Source organism: Salvia splendens, chromosome 9, assembly GCF_004379255.2.
Source record: "Salvia splendens isolate huo1 chromosome 9, SspV2, whole genome shotgun sequence".
NCBI classification, from domain to species: Eukaryota; Viridiplantae; Streptophyta; class Magnoliopsida; order Lamiales; family Lamiaceae; genus Salvia; species Salvia splendens.
In genome coordinates this window covers 25,675,581-25,699,057 of record NC_056040.1, presented here as the reverse complement: position 1 = coordinate 25,699,057, position 23,477 = coordinate 25,675,581, and the positions used below count along the sequence as shown (strand labels likewise).

At 37.7% G+C, this 23,477-nt stretch overlaps 2 protein-coding genes across 3 annotated transcripts; both read left to right on the top strand.

The window, feature by feature from the left end:
• The first annotated feature begins 2,395 nt into the window (after positions 1-2,395).
• LOC121749350 (uncharacterized mitochondrial protein AtMg00810-like) lies at positions 2,396-3,465 on the top strand. The gene is made up of 3 exons (XM_042143926.1): positions 2,396-2,791; positions 2,872-3,191; positions 3,267-3,465. Exons 1-3 carry the CDS (start codon positions 2,396-2,398, stop codon positions 3,463-3,465), a joined length of 915 nt encoding a protein of 304 aa, XP_041999860.1.
• A 5,545-nt stretch (positions 3,466-9,010) lies between these two features.
• LOC121747923 (DNA-directed RNA polymerase 3, chloroplastic-like) lies at positions 9,011-18,249 on the top strand. Of its 2 annotated transcripts, XM_042142085.1 has the most exons (19): positions 9,011-9,882; positions 10,007-10,210; positions 10,322-10,455; positions 10,973-11,042; positions 11,433-11,491; positions 11,734-11,851; positions 12,204-12,317; positions 12,439-12,567; positions 13,207-13,623; positions 13,797-13,847; positions 14,061-14,131; positions 15,259-15,343; positions 15,908-16,060; positions 16,327-16,401; positions 16,494-16,583; positions 17,002-17,049; positions 17,126-17,240; positions 17,384-17,487; positions 17,619-18,249. In XM_042142085.1, the coding sequence occupies exons 1-19, from the start codon at positions 9,184-9,186 to the stop codon at positions 17,727-17,729; spliced, it is 2,847 nt and encodes a 948-aa protein (XP_041998019.1). In that variant the 5' UTR covers positions 9,011-9,183; the 3' UTR covers positions 17,730-18,249. The 2 variants fall into 2 exon arrangements, with proteins under 2 accessions (XP_041998019.1, XP_041998020.1); XM_042142086.1 differs by lacking the exon at positions 12,439-12,567.
• The last annotated feature ends 5,228 nt before the right edge of the window (positions 18,250-23,477 follow it).

Below are 23,477 nucleotides of genomic sequence, written 5' to 3'. Positions count from 1 at the left end.
AAAGGCTGTTAAGGCAATCGGAAAAGCCGATTGAGAGTGCATTTCAATCAAAACTGCATTTGAATGCTAAAAGTGTTTGTGAATCTTCGTTTAGTGGTGGCCAACAAAATCGTAGTGGAACCTATGGTCATGGAAGAGGACAAGAGAAAACCAAACATGGTGGTAGAGGTTTTTACAAAGCTGAAAATGGGAAGAAGTGTACTCAATGTGGAAAGAGTAACCACGAGTACAAGGATTGTTGGTTCAAGGACAAGCCGAAATGCCACAAATGTAGTCGGTTTGGTCCTCTTCAAAAGGATTGCTACGCCAACAATCAACCACAACAGTAGTAGCATGCAAAATTTTTGGAAGAAAAGTAGAGTGAAGAATATATGTTTTATGCTTCACAAAGCAAAAAACAAAAAGATGAAGATGTGTGGTACATTGACAGTGGCTGTAGTAACCACATGACAGGTGATGAGTCCTTCTTTGTGAGCATTGATACATCTGTAAATTCTCAAGTGAAGATGGGAAATGGTGCTCTTGTCAAAGCCCGGGGAAAAAGGACGATAAGTGTTGACACGAAGAAAGGGATGAAGTGCATAAGTGATGCGCTACTTGTACCAAATTTGAGGCAGAATTTGTTGAGTGTTGGACAACTTATTGAACATAGATACATTGTCCATTTCGAAGGAAATTCATGTGTTATACTAGATAAAGAAGGGGCGAAGCACATCATGGCGAAAATTCAAATGGAGAAGAGTCGCAGTTTTCCTCTCACATTCAAGTATGCTGAAAATATGGCAATGAAAGCTCAAGTAATGGTTGAATCGTGGTTATGACATTTGAGACTTGGCCACTCGAACTTCAATAGTCTCAAGCTACTACACAACAAAAATATGGTCCATGGTCTACCAAAAATTGAAGAAACACAACAGAATGTCTGTGAAGGATGCGCACTTGGAAAGCATCACTGACTACCATTTCCAAAAGGAGTTGCTTGGAGAGCAAAGGAACCTCTAGAGCTTGTACACACCGATGTGTGTGGACCAATGTCGATAAATTCTAATGGTGGAAATAGGTACTTCATTCTCTTCATTGATGATTTTACTCGTATGACGTGGGTTTACTTCTTGAAGCAAAAATCCGAAGTGTTTGAAGTCTTTCGGAAATTCAAGCTCTTTGTGGAGAATCAAAGTGGTCGTACCATTAAAGTGCTAAGAAGTGATAATGGAAGGAAGTACACTTCAAATCAATTCACCAAGTATTGTGAAGAAGAAGGCATTGGAAGACAACTAAGTGTTGGATACACACCATAACAAAATGGTGTATCCGAACACAAGAATAGGACGGTGATGGAAATGGAAAAATCAATGATTCATGCCAAAGGATTGCTTAATATTTTTTGGGCAGACGTTGTTCATACAGCCGTATACTTGCTGAATCGATGTCCAACAAAAGCCGTGATGGATAGAACTCCTATTGAAGCATGGAGTAGAAGAAAGCCATCAGTGAAGCATTTGAGAGTTTTTGGGTCATTTGCTATGCCCAAATTTCAAAAGAAAAAAGGAAAAAGCTTGATGAAACAAGTGTGAAATGTATACTTGTTGGCTATAACAACATGTCCAAAGGCTATAGACTTTACAACTTGAAGACAAGAAGTGTTATCACAAGTCGAGATGTGATATTCGACGAAAATGCAAGTTGGAATTGGGAAGTAAATGAAGTGCGGAAGAATGGATCAATTATTGATGAAACAAAGCAAGTTTCAATTGTTGAAGATGAGGGAGATGGTGATGAAGGTGCAGATTTTTCATCCCCAAATGAATCAAGTCCTAACACAGATCCAAGTCCATCCACATCTTCATCAAGTCCTGCTCCGAGAATGAAAAGCTTGCAAAATGTCTATGAGAGATGCAATGTTTGCCTCATAGAACCAGAAAATTTAGATGAAGCAATGGAGCAAGAAGCTTGGAGAAAAGCTATGCAAGAAGAAATTAATGTGATCGAAAAGAACAAGATATGGGAGTTGGTCGAACGCCCACATGAAAAAGAAATCATTGGAGTGAAATGGGTCTACAAAGTTAAAGTGAATGAAGATGGATCATTTCAAAGAAAAAAGGCAAGACTTGTAGCAAAAGGCTACACACAACAACCCGGAATTGACTACGACGAAACATTTTCGTTGGTTTCACGTTTGGATACAATCCGGATGCTCATTGCTCTTGCAGCTCAAAAGGGGTGGTTATTATACCAACTTGACATCAAATCAGCCTTCTTGAATGGATAATTGACCAATGAAATTTATGTGGAGCAACCTCAAGGTTTTGTAATCGAAGGTGCCTAGATAAAGTTTATCGGTTGAAGAAAGCATTGTATGGATTGAAGCAAGCATCAAGAGCTTGGTACAGCCAAAATGGATGCATATTTCATTGATCATGGATTTGAAAGGAGCAAAAGTGAGTCTACCTTGTACGTGAAGACTCAAGATACATCTACTCTCATTGTTGCTTTATATGTTGATGCTTTGCTGTTTTGTGGTGATGATGAGAAGATGATACATGATTTTAAAATTGAGATGATGAAGAGATATGAAATGAGTGATATGGGGCTGCTACATCATTTCTTGGGTATGGAGATATACCAAGAAAATGATGGAGTGTTTATTTGTCAGAGAAAGTATGCGGAAAATATCCTAAAAAAGTTTGGAATGAGTGATTGCAACCCAACTTTGATTCCATTGGCGGTGAATCAGAAAATGAAGAAAGAAGATGGTGAAAAGAAGATTGATGCTTGTATCTATCGAAGTATGGTTGGAAGTTTGTTGTATCTTTGTGCGACGAGACCAGACATTATGTTTGCTTCTAGTATGTTGTCAAGATTCATGAACAGTCCGAGTCAACTCTATCTTGGTGCAACAAAGAGAGAGTTCTTAGATACATCAAAGACCTAACAAATTTTGGTATCAAGTATGTCAAAGGTGCCCAAGTTAATTTGCAAGGTTATTGTGATAGCGATTGGGCCGGATGTTTGGATGATATGAAGAGTACTACGGGTCACTCATTTTCTCTTGGTTCAAGTGTGTTTTCTTGGACTTCAAAGAAGCAGGAGAGTGTGGCACAGTCAACTGCCGAAGCTGGATATGTTGCAGCTGCTATGGCGACATCACATGTGTATTGGCTAAGAAAGATTCTTGGCGATATTGGAATGAAGTAAGAGGAAGCTACCGAGCTGTTTTGTGACAACCAATCATCAATTGCTATGAGCAAGAATCCTGTTTTTCATAGCCGCACTCGACACATCAACATCAAATATCATTTCATCCGAGAAGCCATTGAAGAATGTGAAGTTCAGCTCACATTTTCCAAGTCCGAAGATCAAGTGGCAGACATCTTCACCAAATCACTTCCAAAGGAAAAGTTTTTCAAGTTCAGAGAGCTTCTTGGTGTCATGGAGCATCACATTAAGAGGGAGAACTGTAGTTAATGTGCAGCAAAAGTTTAATTATGCTTTTTGTTTAGAGTGTCATTAGTAGGTTGGTTAATTATGACACTAGTCTTTATTTCTCTAGCATGCGTTTTCATTTCCTAGAAGAGTTGTCTAGTATTCCATCTTTAAATAGTAGAGATGAAGAGTCATTTGTAAGTTGAACCATTTTCAAATCTATCAAAGAATCAGTTTTTTCTCCATGAAAACTCACCTCCGTAACAGCTCCAAAAACAGAAACTATACAAACCATTATCTCAATAAAAAATAAAGAGAAATTCTAGTGCCAACAATCCAATAAAAATATCTAATGGGCTGGACTTAAAAAGAGTTTCTAGCAAATAGAAAAATCCAAACAAAAAATATATCATTCTTTGTTCCAAAATTCTTGATCATTGCAGCAAGCAACAAGTAGCAACCAGCAACCAACAAACTCTTCTTTGCACCTATATACACATAAGGAACAATTGAATTGAAGTATTGTATATGGCTTGTACAAATTAAGCAAGTATAAAGTCTAACCTATGAAGCTTTCAAGTAGCGAAAGTGGTGAATGTGGAGGCTGTAGAGCTTCCAGTTTGAGCTTCGTCATCAGCATTTAAAAAGTCTTCGACTAAGTCATTTGTTGGTATATCAACTTTGATGGCTTCGAAAGGAAAAAAAGAATAAATGAGATAATTATAATAATAAGTTTAGCATGAACTAAACAAATAAGAAATACCTTTTTTTCCAAACAACCAATCTCTAGTGCATATAATCGCCTCTACTGTGTCCGACTTGAGTAAACTACTGTGTTGATCAATAACTCTTCCACTAATACTAAACACAGATTCAGAAGCAACTGTCGTTATTGGAATGCTCAAAATATCACAAGCCATGCAAGCAACTTGTGGATACTTGAATTGTTGTGTTTTCCAATAATTAAGAATATCAAGATTGGATTTGACATCCAATTTTTTTCCTCCACGTACATCTCCAATTGCTACTTCTGTTGGCTCAATCCAAATTCAACATCTAATGAATTGAACTCCTGCTATTAAGATACAAATAGTATAAAAATAAATATATATTCAATAAAATATAATTCATAATATATAACAAAAGTTAATAACTTACCTCAACCACGGCCAAAGAATCTGCATTTGTGAAGTCACAATACACATTTTCACCACTTCTATCATGATCAACGTTATCCATGCAACAAGTGCAATATTCCTCAAATAACGCAAACAACTTCAGTTTCACTAGTAAATACTGAGGGCTATTTGATGATCCATATAACTTCTTACAAAAGAAATCCACAAATTGAAGCTTGTAACGCGGATAAAAAACTATAGCAATAGTCAAAATCATGCTAAAATCTTACCAATATTTCTCAAATTTTGGCATCATCTGTCCCACCATTTTTTTGATATATTCATCTGGACTATTTATATTCTGCTTCAAATAATTATAGCACATGACAACCGGGCGAAAATATAAATTCGATGTAGGATAGCTGCTTCCCGAAAATAAGTTAGAGACATCATAAAACAAGGATAAGAAACCACGAATCTTCTCAATTTTATCTCATTCTGTTGAAGAAGGACAAAACTTGTAGTTCGTATGATAAAGTTTCAAATTCATGAAAGCTTTCCTATAATATAATGCATTATGAAGCATAAAAAGGTTGAATTCCACCTTGTGATCACATCTTGCCTCAAACCTCTCTTTGTCTCCAAACCTACCTTGCTCACACATTCTAAAAAGTTTTGCTTTCTCGTCTATGAACTTCGTACATACTTGACACTGTCACGAATCTTAGTGACAGATTGCTCAATGCCATCCAAACCAACCGGACAACCAAATTGATTATATGTGCACAACAACGAATATGAAAAAATCACCCTTACTGATAAGTGAATTATTCAAATTCATTTGCTTGATCAAGTAGTCAATTGAGCAGTCATTCGTAGCAGCATTGTCCAATGTCAAAGAAAATATTTTGTTCTCAATCCCCCAATCACATATCATAGAAAACAACTTGTTACACAATGCTTTGCCAGTATGTGGTGATGGCATCAAAGAGAAATTCAACACCAACTTTTGTAAGACCCAATCCTCATCAATGAAGTGACATGTTAATGAAATATAACCATCACTAGTAATGGAACTCCAGCAATCAGAGGTCAAACTGACTCTACAAGGTATTTCACTTAATCTAGACTTAATATTAGTCTTCTCTTTTTCATACATTCTTAAGACTGATGCCTTTATCGTGTTTCTAGTCATCAGATTAATATCCCTCTTAATGTACTGAAAACAAGCCACAATGTGTTCATACTCCACAAATCGAAATGGCAAATCATAAACAACTATGGCATTACACAACAACTGAAGAAAATGCATAGGGTCAAACTTTGATTTTCCCTCGGACAAAATCACACCAATATCCTTAGTTTTCTTTCTAGGACAACTATCCAAATAACGACGCACGTTTCATGTTCCAAATTTGCTTACAACTCGTTCATATTTATGCTCACAATATTTACATACACATGTCTTTGTACCATTGATGTGAATCAAATTGTAGTCATTTATTGTATTATTTTAACTCACATTTTTAGGTGAAAAGTGGACTCATTTTGATATGTTGTAGGACAAAAGACCAAGCTAAAAGAGAGAGAGGAGAAAGGAAAAAGGTCTAAATCTGATCAGTAATCAGCCCTTCAAGATTAATTTAAAATGCTTCTACAAGTCCACCATTGCATTCACCTTCGAAAGAGCTTCGCGTGGATACCTCGCACGCCTCAATCGGAGCCCGATAGAAGAAGATACAACTGTTTTCCGAAGACTGCGCAATTCAGTGCAAAACGCACTACCGGGCGTTAAAAACGCCTGACCTGTTTGAGAATCAGACAAAATGCCCGACCGGGCGTTTTGCACTGCGCAGATCGCCCGACCGGGCAAATGGTACTGGGCCTATTTTTTAAGCCCTAACTATTTAAATAGCTAGAGCACAAATTCCAAGACATCTTTTGGCGGCTGGAGGTAATTTTTAGAGAGAGAAAGAGGCTTGGAGTCCATATTTGGGAAGAAGAAGAAGAAGAAGCTTGAGGCTAATTCTTCCCTAATCTTGCCCATATGCATTTACTTATTTTCTTGTATTGTTGCTCACTATGAGTCGCTAGATTTTAGGGATTATTCCTAGTTAGTTAGGGAAACTTGTAAATATGAATTCATGATTGTGTTTTGATTGATTTCCGTATTTTGGTTATTGTCTATGTGTTTACTTCAACCTGTGTTGGGTTTTGCTAGCAAACTTAATCCAGTGATGGCCTTCACTTCAATGTCTCTTTAACTTGAAGTAGGGAGCTAACATAGATAAGAAACCCTAGGCTAAAACTGATCAGGGGATAGTCCGGGGTGGATCTTGTGTGTTGAACGTTCTTAGAAGCCAATCTCGAGCTTACTATGCGACTGTAGGAGTGAGGGGTTGGTGAGTTGAGCCTAGGAGATGTGATCAACTTATCCTAGGTGTAAAATTCCACGATCAGTGATCAGCTGCGTGAGAGCGTAAAATCAACACGATCCCGATAAATAATGGAAAGTAATTAGACTTTAGGATTCATGTGAACAAGCGACCCGAAACAAGCTAGGAGTAGTCTCCCTCTTTATCGTGATTCCCTTGTATTTTTCCTTCTCGTTTCGTCCTTCACTCGCCTCTAGATCAAAAACCCAAAATTAAACTATTTTACTGCTTTTTAGTTAGGTTTACTAGTTTTAGCAATTAATCTACTCCATGTGGATTCGACACCTTTTATACTGCATTGCACGTCTGTATACTTACAGAGGTAGTATTTTTTGGGATTAATTACTTGTTTTGTGTACTTAAATTGCACCTTAGAAATCACAACAACCATAACCATCCAATTTAACTTCAAAGTGATTCCATACATGGGTTTTCTTTTTTTTGTGTCGACTTTGGTGGCTTAGAGACATTCAAATTAGGGTTCTCCAAAATCTCCAAGTCCATGTCTTGGACCTCATCATTGTTTGACACATGTGGCACTTGACTTGCTGATGTTGGAGAGCCTTCACTGTTTTTGGAACTACTCCCGCTTCCAAAGTTGATGGACATAATTATAAGATCTAAAGAAAAGAGATCAGCACATAACGAAAATATCAGCACTTTTGAATATTTAAAATTAATATAATAATCAATATATCTAGAAATGGAAAACAGAAAAGGAATGAAGAAGCAATATACCAAAAACGACGAACACAAGCGAGAGCGGTGGTGAGCGGCGGTGCAAAGAAGTCGTGAACACAGGCGAGAGTAGGCGACGAGCAAACCGACAAACTCAGGCGATGAGCAACCGTGAGTCAGAGACGGAGAGAGACAAGAGCGGTTTCGGCGCTGCTAAACCCTAAACTGGAAAGTGATTTAGAATGAAAAATGAAAAATTTATTTTCACGCTTATACTAAGTGCTCCATTAGACTAAACCTAATTTAAATTTTAAAATAAATAAAAAAATAATATATTAATATTATTTCTTAATGTGTAACACGAACACAACACGAAATTTTCGTGTCGTTATTGTGTCGACATGATAAGGACACGAACCTAATTAGCTTTGACATATACCCATTAATTTCATGCGGGTTCGTGCCGTGCCAAAAATTGCCAGCCCTAAGTAGGAGACTAAATAAAATTCGGAAGAGAAGATCTAATAACGTATATCAGCTAGTAGAGCCATCGGAAGCAGAGAAACCGATTGGGTTGTTAGTGCTGAAACTAGATAATCGTATAGTTATTGTGATTTTATACTTCTTTGATGATGAGAGCTGAATCGTCAGAACTGAAGATGGAATGACGACGTTCACCGACATTGTAGTCGATAAAAGAAAACGAAAAGAACACTGGGGAGGCATTGTGATTCTTTTGTGGAAGAGAAATAGACAAGTCACAGAATTGAAAAAGAGGAAGCAAAAGTGTGAATAAGAGTTTAAACCCTAGTTTTTGACGTCTTTTTCTTTGTACCTTGATGGGCCGATTCACCTAATCAGCCAGTCCAAACGTGGTAGTCCGATTAGCATGGTATCTTATTTGATTATATTATTTTAACCCAAATCCTCAAAATTTAGCAAGTTATTCAAGCTAATTCATCATATTGGATGGACTAGCACATATAATGAGGAATTTCAAAGATCCACAAGTTAATTTTCATTGTCATCTTTTATTCTGAATCAAATAATAGAGTTAGTATTGAAAATTCATCTATATAGATTTACTAGTAATTTAATTGATTGCCATTAATACCCCTATAAACAAACATGACATGTGCGTGTGTTGATCAAACGATAGGGTAGTTAATGTTCGGATCAAAGGTCACAAATTCTAATCCATACTATATGTACTATTTATCACGTGTTAGAGATTTAAATTGGAAAAAAAAAAAGAAAAGAAAAAAAAATTGGGTTAGGGAAAATGTCAATTTTACCCTTGAAGTATGCAAATATCTGCGGTTGACCAATTGGGGTTTTTGAGAGGGTTTTGTGATTTCCCTCTTCTTCTGTGCTCTTTATTTTCTCTCAGCCCTCTTATCCACTCTCAGTAGCCAAGCCAGCTTCCCTCAGCAGCTCTGGCTTCAACAACTCCTTTTCCGAGCTCCAGAGCTCAATTTCAACCGCCGCGGCCGCCATGGAAGCCTCGAAAGAAGCCGAGCTTCATTTCCATGTCAACCTCCGAAACTCCCAGTTTCTCACACAACACCCAATTTTCCTCGTCCAATTTCCCCCAAACCCTCAAACTCCCTTCACTTCACAACCCTCCCCTGCTTCTTCCACCTCCTATCTCAGACGCCACCGACCACAATTACCCCGGAAACGCCGACAATTTATCGAATTTGCAGGTGATTCCGACGAATTTGACGAGTGAATCGGGCGGGAGGGTTTTTATTCGGGACCCTCCGTGGATTTCCGCTCTTTTCATGAAAAACCTGCTCTTTAGGAGTAAAAAAACCAGCGGGGTCAAGCTAGAGTTCCAGGAAATGGAGAGGAGGAAGTATTATTTGCTGAGGAGGAGGCAGGTGAAGGCGGAGACTGAGGCGTGGCAGAATATGGTGGAGGAATATAGAGAGCTGGAAAGGGAAATGTGCGAGAGGAAATTGGCGCCTAATTTGCCCTATTTTAAGAAATTGATGCTGGGATGGTTTCAGCCTTTCAGGGAGGCTATTGAGAAGGAGCAGAATTTGCGGAGGTCACTCAAGAATAAGGCCGCTTTTGCCCCTTTTATCGATGCTTTACCTGCTGACAAAATAGCTATTATCGTGATGCATAAAATTATGTCGCTGTTGATGGTGGGAGGCAGCGAGGATAGGAGCGTTCGCGTGGTGGAAGCTGCCGTTCAAATTGGAGTAGCGATTGAGCAAGAAGTAACTATTCATTTATTTTTTGTTAACAATTTTGCCAAATGGGAATTTTGCTTTGCTGAAATTGGACATTTTTATTTTTCTCCTATTAATGATGCCATCTTCTAATTTGGACATTACTTTTCAGATTAGAATCCAGAACTTCTTTAAGAAAGAAAAAAATGATAAGGGGAGGGAAGTGGTAGCTGAAGGTGAAGAAGATCAAAGTAAGGAAGTTGCTAATTTAAGACAACGTGTTAAATGTTTAATTAAAAGGAACAGGGTCAATGAAGTACAAAAGCTATTGAGAAGTGAAGAATTCCAGTCATGGGGTCGAGATACACAAGCCAAGGTGCTGAGCCTTTACCATCTTTTGGCTAATAACCGTTGGACTTCGTAGTAATCTGAAACTACCAATTTCAGTACTTTTAACTTATCAGACAGATATTTCTATGTTCTGCAGTTGGGATGTTGTCTTATAGAATTGTTAACTCAAAGTGCTTATGTTCAACCTCCAATAGATCAGACAGCTGACTGCCCCCCTGAAGTTCGCCCTGCATTTAGGCATGTCTTCAAGATTGCAGCCAGAGAACCAGGGTGAGAATATTGGAAGAAGATACAGTAATGAAGTCACTTGTTATATTATGAAATACTCCCTCTGTCTCTGAAAAGTGAACATTTGGCTCGGCACGGGTTTTAATGTATAATTGGTAAAGTAAGAGAGAGGGAGATAAAGGGTAGTGTAAATAGTGTTAGTGGAGAGTGGGCTCCACATCATTAGTAGTGTTGTGTAGTGTAATGGTATAAGTTGTAAATAAAATGACGTGTGGGGGTAATGTGTTGTTTAACTATTCCAAATTTAGAAACTTCATACTTTTCAAGGACGGATGGAGTATGATATGGTCCTACGCTTGCTAAATAAAGGTCTTATTGTCATTATATATATTATAGGAGTATAATTTAATTGTAAAGTTGTAACCGACCAAGTTATTGAACTTTCATTTGCAACATAAGTCCTTTTAGTCAGTTTTGTTCAGGGACATTGTTACATCTGTTCAATCATGTTGATTATCCTGTTAATTTTATCTGAAGGGTTATTCTTTTTCTATTTTAGGCAGACCATTATGAAGAAGTATGGCGCCATTGAATGTGATCCATTGGTCCTTCATGGACTCGATAAAACTGTGAGTTCTATGGCAAGTTACTCTTGTTCTAGGAAGTGGAATGTACTGTTTATTTTCCACAATTTTACTGCATAGATTCTTGTGCGGTTTAGACTACAAAATTTTTTCTTTCATTACGTTTTTCTGGATAGTATAAGACTGGTGCCTTTTTTTCTGATATGTATGAGTACGTTTGGTGTGGATCATACTGTTCTCGAACATTTAGTTGTTATGTATTAGTCCGTTTTATAAATGAATTTCCCTTTTGATGATGGAAACTGTATGACTCTTACATAAGAAGCAACATATGCATTATTTGGTTCTTTTTTACCTTTTCTTTTATTGTGCATCTGAATATTGGCTTTGTGTTTTCTGTTTTCTTGATATATTTATCTGCTGTGCTGTATGCAGGTAAGACATATGATCATTCCTTATGTCCCAATGTTGGTGCCACCAAGAAGATGGAAAGGGTATATGTTACTCCTAAACTGAAGTCTATATCTGTATAATTTTGAAGCTTGCCTATCTAAAACTCTATGATGGAGTTCAAATGGTCTATAAGACTATAATAGTAGATGTGATAGTCAAATAAATATCATATGTGGATCAACACCTTCTATATAGTACAGTAATATAAGTAAGCTTGCAGAAGATCCTATAGGCTGCTTAGTTAATACTTTCTCTTAGTTATATTGTCTTGGATGGCCTGCAGGTATGACAAAGGTGGTTACCTATTTTTGCCTTCATACCTAATGCGTACTCATGGGTCGCGGAAGCAACAGGATGCTGTTCGAGCTGTTCCTCCGAAACAAATGCAGAAAGTATATGAGGTAGGTGCTAGATAATCGGTACTTATATGGTAGCATTTCTTTGCATTTGTCTACATAATTTAACGGTGGTAATGGTCTGTAACTGCATGTTCAATAGTATAGGCCAACATACATCCTTCTTAATCTTATTAAATAGTTCAGTTGCAATTCTTCTTTTTTTGAAAGTCATCAACTACTTTACATTCTATTCAGATGAAATGATCCTTTAGATGTTTGTTACTTGATTCTAGCAAGCTTTGAGGTTGAACACACTCTTCCATACAGTTCTGGGACTTGTTTCTTCAATGCTTCCTTGTTTTCTCAGGATATGTTTGACACTGTTAAATACCTTCAATTTTAATTGGATATGCAGGCCCTTGATACATTAGGAACAACTAAGTGGAGAGTAAATAAACGTATTTTAAGCGTGGTGGAAAGCCTTTGGGCTGCAGGTGGTAACGTAGCTGGTTTGGTAAACCGTGAAAATGTACGTGTACCTTATATTGTTTAATTTCCATAGCATGCTATGTATTTTTTTTATCTGCTCTTTGTAATAAAAATTCTTAGTAGCTTATGCATGTTTTATTAGTAATAGATACATGTTTTAGGTTCCAATACCTGAGTTGTTGTCGGATGATGAAAAAGAAATAAAAAGCTGGAAATGGAGCGTGAGGAAGGTGAAAAAAATCAATCAAGAGAGACATTCACAAAGATGTGATTTAGAACTAAAGCTTTCTGTAAGTTTTACAACTATCTCAAAGTACTTGTCTATCTAAATAAAATTATATTAAGAATTTTAGATTGCGGTTCTTTTACATCTTTGTGATTTCACATTTATCAGCCTTCTTCTAGGGATGATGAGCTAGGCTGCCTTTCTACTGTAGTTGAGTCAATTCCTTTTATGGCAAAAATCAACACATTTAATCTCTCTTAATTTATTGTCTCTTCTACTTTTTCTATCTCCAGTTATCTTTTTCTATCTTCTCTCCTACATTATTTTCTATTCACTTTTCTACTTTATTCTTTCTCCATTTAAATCACTAAACACCAATTTTTACCAAAAGAAATACTCCCTCCGTCCCACTCAAGATGTCCACATTCTTGAGTGGCACTAGAATTTAGAAGAAATTGTTATGTGGAGTAAGTAGAGAGAAAAAGGTAGTTGAATATTTTAACGAGAAGAGAGGAGAGAGGGATTTATTTCCAAATATAGAAAGTGGACATCTTGAGTGGGACGGAGGGAGTTCCTCAACTATGGTGGGACAGAGGGAGTAATAGTTCACTGTGACAGTAATTATAGGAAGAAAATAATTTGCAATCGATTTTTGGCTTCAGCATTTTCTAATGGAGCTCTGACCAGAGAGTTTTTTAATCAGGTTGCTCGGAAGATGAAAGACGAGGAAGGTTTTTACTATCCCCACAATCTTGACTTTCGAGGCCGTGCATATCCTATGCACCCTCATTTGAATCATCTCAGCTCTGATCTTTGTCGAGGAATCCTTGAATTTGCTGAAGGAAGACCTTTGGGAAAGTCTGGCTTACGTTGGTTAAAGATTCATTTAGCAAATCTCTATGGTGGGGGTGTTGAAAAGCTCTCTTATGATGACCGCATCTCATTTGTGGAAAATAATATAGCAGATATATTAGATTCTGCTGATAATTCTCTTAACGGAAACCGCTGGTGGTTGAAGGCAGAGGATCCTTTTCAATGCCTAGCCGCTTGTATTAATTTGTCGGAAGCCTTAAAAAGCTCGTCGCCACATACTGTTATATCCCACTTACCAATACATCAGGTATGCAGATATACTCCATTGGCGCGCCTCACGAAACTAGCTTGCTTTAGGTTAGGAAGAGGGGACAAGTTCCAGTAGTGATATGAAGAATTCCATAGGCTAATTTTCTTTTACATGTACTGCATAGTCTGCATTAATTTTCAAATTGATTATCTATCCGGTTTCTATGATAGGATGGATCATGCAACGGACTGCAGCATTATGCAGCTCTTGGGAGAGATAGTGTAAGTCATACTGTTCATTGCTTCTTTGAAAATTATTTATGTTCCATCTTATTGGGGCTGTAGTTTGTGGATTCTTATTGGATTCCTGTTGCCGCTTTAACCCCTTTGTAGGTGGTCATTGTTCCTCTTTACCATTATTGTCAATCCCAATTCGCTAGAATGGCGTTATATTAGTGTTGTCACTCCTTTCTGATTTTTTTTTCTGATCTCCAGTTTGAAGCTGCTGCAGTCAACTTAGTTGCTGGTGATAAGCCTTCTGATGTATACTCAGAGATTGCAGAGAGGTTTACTACATTATTTTTTTTAGTTCTTGTAAATGTTCTGAATGCTGTCTGTACAGGAGTTTATAATAGCCTTTTTACCTTTTGCTTACTATTTCTTTTAATGTATTTCCTCCCTCCCCAAACATTAGTTTACTTTTACCATTTTGGCCCATCCCCCAACTTAGTCTACTTACATTTTTGGTGAGTTTTTCTTTCTAATAAGGTGGACCCGTTCTCCACTAACAATAGTCCAATCACTTTTTCTTTCTATCCCCTGCAACTTTACCAATTTTGCATTAAAACCTGCCCCATTCTCAAATTCTCAATTTTTATGGAACTAAGGTAGTATTACTTTGTAAACATGAAGTTCCACCTGGAATCTTATGCTTCAGGAAGCAAGAAAGTTCACGAATATATTCCTTAATGGATTAAGTTAATTGAAGGAATACTCTATATCATCACTACATTTATCTATTTGAATCGTCAATAGTTTTGGCAAATTTGTACACAAAGTTTAAATTTTGGCATATTGTACACAATGTTTCAGCTTTTTTTCAGTAATGTAATGAGACCTGAATTCCGGCATGAGAAAATCCATGCGGCAGATCAGATCTATGTGAACATTCATGTCTAATGTAGAAAATTATACGTGATTGTCATGTCCAATGTGTCACATGCGTCTTCCGGTACCGGAATTTGGGCCTCATATCATTATTGATAAACTATTGAAACATTTTGTACTATATATATGCAGTAATGATAAATTTTAGGTGTAAACTATGAACTATCCTATGTGGACCCAGTAACATAGTGGCTGCTGAGTGATTCTTGGTACTTGGTAATCTCCCTGAATGAAGGCTATATACTGCATGGTTGGGGTTAATACAATGTGATTATATACTCCTGTTGATGTAGAACAATATAAAGACACATGTAGAAATATATAGATATTAGAGCCATATCAAAGAAAAGTAGTAGGTATATAGTATCACTTTACAAAGCTCCTATATATATTACTAGGGTCTAAGCAAGACTTGGGCATTAACCGATGTGGGATACTTATTCTACAACAGTTTATATTTGGCATTTTATCCCATCATTTCCGGGACCAGTGTATCTTTCTCTTATAATTATTACCTGATTTTCAGGGTCCACAAAATCATGAAAAGAGATAGTGAAAAGGATCCGGAAACTGATCCAAATGCTTTGCTAGCCAAACTCTTAATTAGCCAGGTAAGATTTTCTTTCTCTAACCTGCATTCTGCATAATATAATGTGATTTCTGTTTCTTTACTTTCTACAACATTTAGGCTCCGTTTTGAATCATAGAATTGGGCATGTGGAATTGGAATTGGAATTGGAGCCTTCAATTCCAAATTCAATGTTTGGTACAGCAAAAAAAATTGGATTTGGAATTGAATTACAATTCCAATTCCTCCCAATTCCACAATTTGAATTCCATATCATAAGTAGATTATTGGAATTCCAAATAGTTATAAAATTGGGTACCTTCACACACAAACACAGACTACACATATAAACACACAACACATACTACACATGCACACACACTGTATAATTTCTTCTAATTCAATTTCATATCAATTACACCATTTTTACTGAACAAAGGATTTGGAATTGAATTGAATTGAATTATAATTCAATTCCTTCAAATTTAATTCCAATGCAATACCAATTCCAATTCCAATTCCAATTCCAATTCCAATTCCAATTCCAATTCCAATTCCGTGTACCAAACGGACCCTTATGGAATTCAAGAATTTGCAAATCTTTCAGGTGGACAGGAAGCTTGTGAAACAGACAGTGATGACTTCAGTATATGGTGTCACCTATGTTGGTGCGAGGGAGCAGATCAAACGAAGATTGGAGGAAAAGGGTGTCATCAGTGATGACAAGATGCTCTTCAATGCAGCATGTTATGCTGCTCGAGTGAGTATAACAAACCAAACAGTTTTTTTTGGTTTCTTGTGCTAATTAGTATGTTATTTTTCCTCTACCATCCTATCCAATTGCTTTAAGATCCTTCTGCAACCTTATAATGAAAAATCAGTTATTTTGTGCAAGCTTCTATTTTTCCTTCAACTAGAAAAATGTTCCTTTTGCTGGCCAAAGTTTTTCCCAGACGAAAATAATCGCAAATGTAATCTCCTGTAACAGAACAACAAGCTTTTCTATAACCACAAAGCTTCTTGCAGGTCACAATGGCAGCTCTTGAGGAGTTATTTCAAGCTGCACGGGCCATAATGGGTTGGCTTGGTGACTGTGCAAAGGTTTGAGGAAATGCTTATTATCATAATATAAAAAGTCTCCTACAATGATAAATTTGCTGAACTTGGCATTATTGTCTCTATAATCTTGACAGATAATTGCTCAAGAAAATCAACCTGTATGTTGGACAACTCCCTTAGGTCTGCCTGTGGTACAACCGTACTTTAAAACTCAACGGCACGTAGTAAGTTCTCTACATTCCATACTGAAATTTTACAAAATAAATGCACAGTTGTGTTGCCATAGGGTGCTTACCAATTATTGTAACAGTTCGAGGATAGTTGCAATCATATGATACTATGATTCATATCTAAGATTATCATTTGAAGAAATAAACCTTTTACCAGAGTACAACCATACAAGCTGATCAAGAAGTGTCATACCTGCCCAAAAGTTTCTTTTCATGTGTACTGTTTAATTCTCAGAAGTGGCAAGTTTTGCATCTTCATCATAAAATTGGCACTCAGTTGACAGTTTTTAAAACTGCAGCAGTTTTTAGTGATTGCTTGGTTTGGAGTTTCAGAGTTTGAAAATTTTGTGATAATTGTTTGGCATAAAACTACATGGTGTATAATGGGCTCTCATTCCTCATATAAATGCAGATAAAAACATCTCTTCAAGTTTTGGCTTTGCAGCGTGAGGGTGATTCAGTAAGTTAGATAGATTTCTATGTGTATCTAAGCATTTTGTATTTTTAAATAATGATACGATATCAAATCGCTGCAGGTTGAGGTAAGAAAGCAGAGAACAGCGTTCCCTCCGAACTTTGTGCACTCATTGGATGGTTCACACATGATGATGACTGCCATTGCTTGTCGGAGTGCTGGGCTGCGTTTTGCAGGTTTCCTTGATATCCCTAAATTTTATGTCAGCCATATTTAAGCAAATTCTTAGTTATTCAGTATACTCGGACATTCTTAGAGAGCAAGTGCGGGTGGCCATAAATGCATAAATCATAAATAGTCTTCTGTGGATGTTCTGCAGGTGTGCACGATTCATTCTGGACACACGCATGTGATGTTGATCGAATGAATCACATATTACGACGTAAATTTGTGGAGCTATACAGTACACCAGTACTTGAAAATGTAAGCACCACTGAACAAGCTCTGTAACTTGCTTCTTTTCTATGCATGCATTTTTCAGAAATTTTCTACTTAGCTCACATACAATTTGGAGATGGTTTATGTTTACTTTTTGTTATTGGTGGCCTGAGTAGCTGCTCAAGAGCTTCCAGACGTCGCATCCAACCCTGACTTTCCCCCCACTACCGGAAAGAGGAGACTTTGATCTGGAAAAGGTCCTTGAATCTCCATACTTCTTCAACTGATCATCCACTCTGAGAATCTCTCTTATTGGAGATGGAGTTGCTCTACAATGCTGCTGGTTTAGTAGAAACCGCATTTGTGCGAGCAGAGACGAGAGCTCTTCTTTTTTTGCTCTTCCTCACGTTCTTGGAAGAGCCCGATGGCGCTCCTCAGTATTCTATCTATCCCAGTACCCTGTGGAATTAAGTAGATATGCAGCTCTTTTCATTGCTATTTACCTCCTTCCAAATTCAAGATTTCGTAATGATCGGGTACTCTTGAACGTCGGATGAGGATGATAAACAGGAGCATGGGCCAGACATAAGAAAATGCCATAGAGAAGATGGAAATGGCTACATTTTTGGAGAGGGATGATTTGTTCATATGTTGCTTCATGGCATAGGCAAGTAGTTATGTTTTGATGTTCGAATCCAAGTTCTAGAGCTGTATAGTTTTCTAGTTTTGTATATGGTCATCATATATTATCGAAAAATTGAAAGACAATTGAATGGATATAGCAAAGGAAAATTTTGAAGTGATTAATTTGTATTCTTCCGTGTTGAAATCTCATAAATTGATTCTAAATTTGATGGGAATTTGTTTCGATTGTTCCGTGTTGAAAGTCTCAAACTAGTTATCCGAAAAATATAAAATTGGTTTAGATACAATTTTTTTAGTGGACCCGATACGACAATTTTTGATCCGACACGATAATCAGATACGAATCCGCACGAAGTTAACCCGGCACAAACACGCAGGTTTAGGATTTGGATCCTTATAGGGTCGACCCAATAAGAACCTGAAAATTTTGGGTTGGGTTGGGTCGGGTTGGGTTACCCATTAAGAAAAAAAAATATTTTGATTATTTTTATTAATTAAAATAATATACTCTCTCTGTCCCACTTTAGGAGTCTCAGTTGAGTTCGGCTCGGGGTTTAAGAAATGTAAAGGAAAGTTGGTGAAAAAAGATAGTGGAATGTGGATCCTACTTTTTATATTAGTTTTATAATAAAATGTTAGTAGAAAAAAGGTCAGTGGAATGTGGGGTCTAATACCATTTATGGAATATTTCAACCGAGACTCCTAAAGTAGGACACCCAAAAATGGTAAAACGAGACTCCTTAAGTGAGACCGAGGGAGTATTAAACTTTAATTTTAATTATTTTTATTAGCTAAAAAAATATTATACTTTAATTTTATTAGTAAAAATATGATTAATACTATTTGCCACCCCTAGCTAGAGATGATTGTAGAAGTTTATTTTTGTCACGACCGCCCTTTAGGGTTAATAAATACGGGCGATCGTGATTAAAAGAACTTAATACAGACGAAAAGAATTGAGGTTTCAACACAAGTTGGACCAACAATTAAAATCCCAATAAGTAACCAAGAGTTTGATATTATCCAACAAGAAATTTAAAATATCCATTATCCTAACAATTAAAGTTGTCGGCCCAAATAAAACATAATTAAACGAAACGTCACAGCGGAAACGACCAAGAGAAAGAGTGACGTCATGTGTGAAGACACAACGACACTCAAGGTTCAAAGACAACAATAAAATCTTAAATTCACTTGCTCAACACCACCACATCCTCGTCGCCGCTCAATCTGCACATAGGGAAAATACATGCAGGGCTGAGTATTATAAAAAAAATACTCAGTGGCTCATGCCGAAAACATTTTCAATAAATAGTAATTTATCATGCCATTCACAAGCAACCACCGGGGTTTAGCTTTAGAAATGCCCGAGGCACTCAAAAACATTTCCATTTAAAACGTCGACTGATCAGTCATTTTCCCATAGACGTTAGCCATATCTGCTCATACATGACTTGGAATGTGGCCACAAACCAAGCCACTAGACCGGCCAGCCCGTACGCTAGCACACAGTCTACCATAGGTGTACACTAATCCGAGTAGGTGTTTGCGGCCCTACGAGGACCCGAATTCGATTTAAACAATATTGGCCAGAGCCACATCAGATAGGCACGTTAAAGCAAAACACGACATGATAAACACATTTTCATTCTCATAAATAAACATTTAGGACCTTTCTCCTTATTTTAAAAGGAAGCCCACCTCGATTGCTTAATCCGAAACTATTTTCTTTCCTTTGCGTTCACGATTCCCTTGCGAGATATCACATTTAGAATTAAAATAACACATAAATCAACATACTTTCAAATTAAATAAGTAAAAATGCATGCATCCTAAGTGAAGTTATTTATCTCGGTTTTCGATTATTCGATAGCCGCTTACACCCCGAATTCCTCCGTTAGCTCCTCGTATTTTTCTCAACGATATCGAAATAAAATTCCCAAAATTTTATTAAGCACATGAATTAATCTTCGAAAATATCTTCCCTCGCAATATTTTTATTTCGAAACTTAGGGAAAATTATTTGTACATCGAAATATTCCGAGAATCAACTAAATAATTCCCTACAAGTAGTTTAATTTTTACTCAAAGATTTAATTAGTTATTGGCCCAAAGATTTAATTAAAAGCCCAAGACTTAATTATTTTCTCCACCTTATATATTCAATTACAAGTTAAAGCCCAACAAATAAATGGACCCTATCTTTAATAATTCATCCAATTCTAATTAATGAGGCCCAATTCCATTTTTAAAAACAAAAGCTCCATACTTTACTAAATGTCAAGGCCCAAATTAAAAAAACCCAAGTACCAAATTATTCTTCCTTCCTTCACTCACGTTTCTCTCTTCCTCTCTCTCTATCTCCCTTCTTCTCTCTCAACAAAAAAAACTTGCAGAAGCTCGACGCCTCCTCCGACTCACCGTCGAAGTTACGATGCGGCTGCTGCTGTCGAAAATCGCGACGCCGCTGCTGCTGCGCAGTCGCCGCCGCCGTCAGACGCGCTGCTCCCCTGAACCGCTGCAGCTGCTGCTCGTCGCCGGAATCCGCCGCCGTTGCTGCCGGGAGACGCGGCGCCGCTGCTGTCAGCAGCGTCCGTCGGTCAGTTCCGCCACCCGTTGCTCCGATTTACCCCGAAACAGACCCGATGCCTCCGACCCTAACCCGATTCGCCCCGCAAGTAAGGTTCTTAGTTTGGTTTCGTGTATTTCAGTTTGATCCTTTAAAAGGTTGCTCTTAAGTTTAGTTTACTTCGATTTCGAGTTTCGATTGAACAACAAAGTGGTATGCAAGGAGATTTGAGATAGAGAGGAAGGTTTATACCTTCACTGAACAGGTCGGCTCAGGCAAAAAGATCAAGGCTGTTGGTTTCTCCTCCCTGAATTTGGATTCTTGGTTTCTGTAAAAAGATATAAGCTTTCCGTGTCAATGTAAATTCTTCTTGAGGAAGAGGATGATAGTTTTTTTTATTACCTCCGTGGATGAGAAATCAAAATATGCAAGGATTTGAAAGGAATGGTTCTTGAATCTCTGTCTCGGTCCTATTCAAAAATTTGAATGAGTTTGACGTGTTGATTCAGAAGCAAAAACGTGTACAGAGATGGAGTTTGCAAGATTACCGTGAGTAGGAATTTGAAGAGAATTCTTTGTTTGATGCAGAGATGGGAGGGACGAATGGTGCAACAACTAATATAGAGGAGTAGAAGATTTGGTTGAGAGGTTGGAGAGATTTGGGGAGTGGGAAGAGAGGGGAGAACGGTTTAGACGTGTATTGAGGGTTTTTTTTTTATTTAATTGAATTTATTTGGTATTTTATTTGCAGATTACGGAAGAGGAATATCCTTTCACGGAGTAGGAAAATCTGCGCAGAATCTTTAATTAAAATTGGAATCATATATATTTTATTTTAATTAATTTAGTTTAATTCATAGCCCATTGTATTTTATTTTAATTTGTGCAGTACATAATTTATTTATCACGGACTGGACTTTCATACTATTTATTTAATTTATCGGATCCAACATGGAATTGAGTCCAATAAATATTCCTCACGGAAAGGAAATTATTTAAATTTGTGATGTAATTTATTTCATAATTTATAGCTCTCATAACAATTAATCTATTATCCAAAAACCTTTAATTTATCCCCGTATTCAATTATTCGAGCAGCCACGTCACATATTCAACACTGTTGACCCAGTCAAAATTCCAACTCAAAATTAGGTCACGAAAGGTATTCAACAATTTTACTCGAGAATTAATTCGCGGACCTCGCAATATCAAAAGCATTAAATACATGTACTTTAGGGTTCGAAAATTAGGGTTCAAAAAGTGGGGCGTTACATCCTACCACCCTTAACAGAAATTTCGTCCCGGAATTAGCTACCCTCAAGTAAAGAGTTCTGGGTACAATTCCATCATTTTATCCTCATTCTCCCACGTGGCTTCTTCATGCCCATGATTTTCCCATAGCACTTTCACACAAGCAACAGGTTTATTCCTCACATTCTGGATCTTTCGGTCTAAAATGGATTGGGGTCTCTCCTCATTGCTCAAGTCTAGATTCAACGCGACTTCCTCAAGACGGATCACGTGCTTTGGGTCGAACATGTATTTTCGTAACTGCGACACATGGAAAACGTTGTGCACATTTCCAAGGTTTGGTGGTAGCGCCAATCGATATGCAACGGGGCCCACTCCTTCGAGAATTTCGTAAGGTCCGATAAATCAAGGCTTCAATTTGCCCTTGACGCCAAATCATGTTATCCCTTTTGACGGAGATACCTTCAAGAAAACTTTATCGCCATCTTGAAATTGTAAGTCGGTTCGTCGGACATCCGCGTATGATTTCTGTCTGTCTTGAGCTTCTTTTATCCTCTCACGAATTTGTCGAACGATTCCCACCATCTCTTCAACTGCATCAGGTCCAAGTATTCTTCTCTCGCCAACTTCATCCCAGTAGAGCGGCGATCTACACTTTCTTCCATACAATGCCTCGTACGGTGCCATATTTATCGTTGCCTGAAAACTGTTGTTGTAGGCGAACTCGATCAGTGGTAGTGCTGCCTCCCAACTTCCTCCTCGGTCGAGTACCACGGCTGTCAACATATCCTCGAGAGCTTGGATCGTTCTTTCGGATTGTCCATCGGTTTGCGGGTGAAACACTGTACTGAAATTCAATTTGGTTCCAAGCTCTTTTTGTAGACTCATCCAAAATCTTGAGGTGAATTTTGGGTCACGGTCGGACGTGATAGTCACTGGGACTCCATGCAATCGAACTATCTCCCTTATGTAGATTTGAGCCAGTTTGTTGGACCCAAAGCTTACAAGAATCGGAATGAAGTGCGCGCTCTTAGTGAGTCGGTCTATGATTACCCAAATGGCGGTGTTCCCTCTCAGAGTCCTTGGCAATCCCATCACAAAATCCATGGCGATGTGCTCCCATTTCCATTCAGGAATCTCTAGTGGTTGCAACTTCTCATACGGTCGTTGATGTAGAATCTTCACTTGCTGGCAGACTAGGCATCTTTCGACAAATGATGCTATGTCCCTCTTCATACCATTCCACCAAAAAGATTTCTTCAAATCTTGATACATTTTCGTACTTCTTGGGTGGGCGGTGTAAGGAGTTTCATGCGCTTCACTCATAACCTCGTTTTTGAGCTCCTCGCTATTCGGCATGCATAATCTTCCTTCAAAAGTAAGGGCATTGTCGCCTTCTTCACTAAAATTCTCAGATTCACCGGTTCGCACTTCTATACGAATTTCTTCCAATTTCGCATCCATCCGTTGTGCTTCAATAATCCTCGACCTTAGATCAGGTTCAACAGCTAGAGTGGCGATTCGTGCATCCACTGTTTCAGGTGCCCTCACCACTTCTAAACGCATTTTG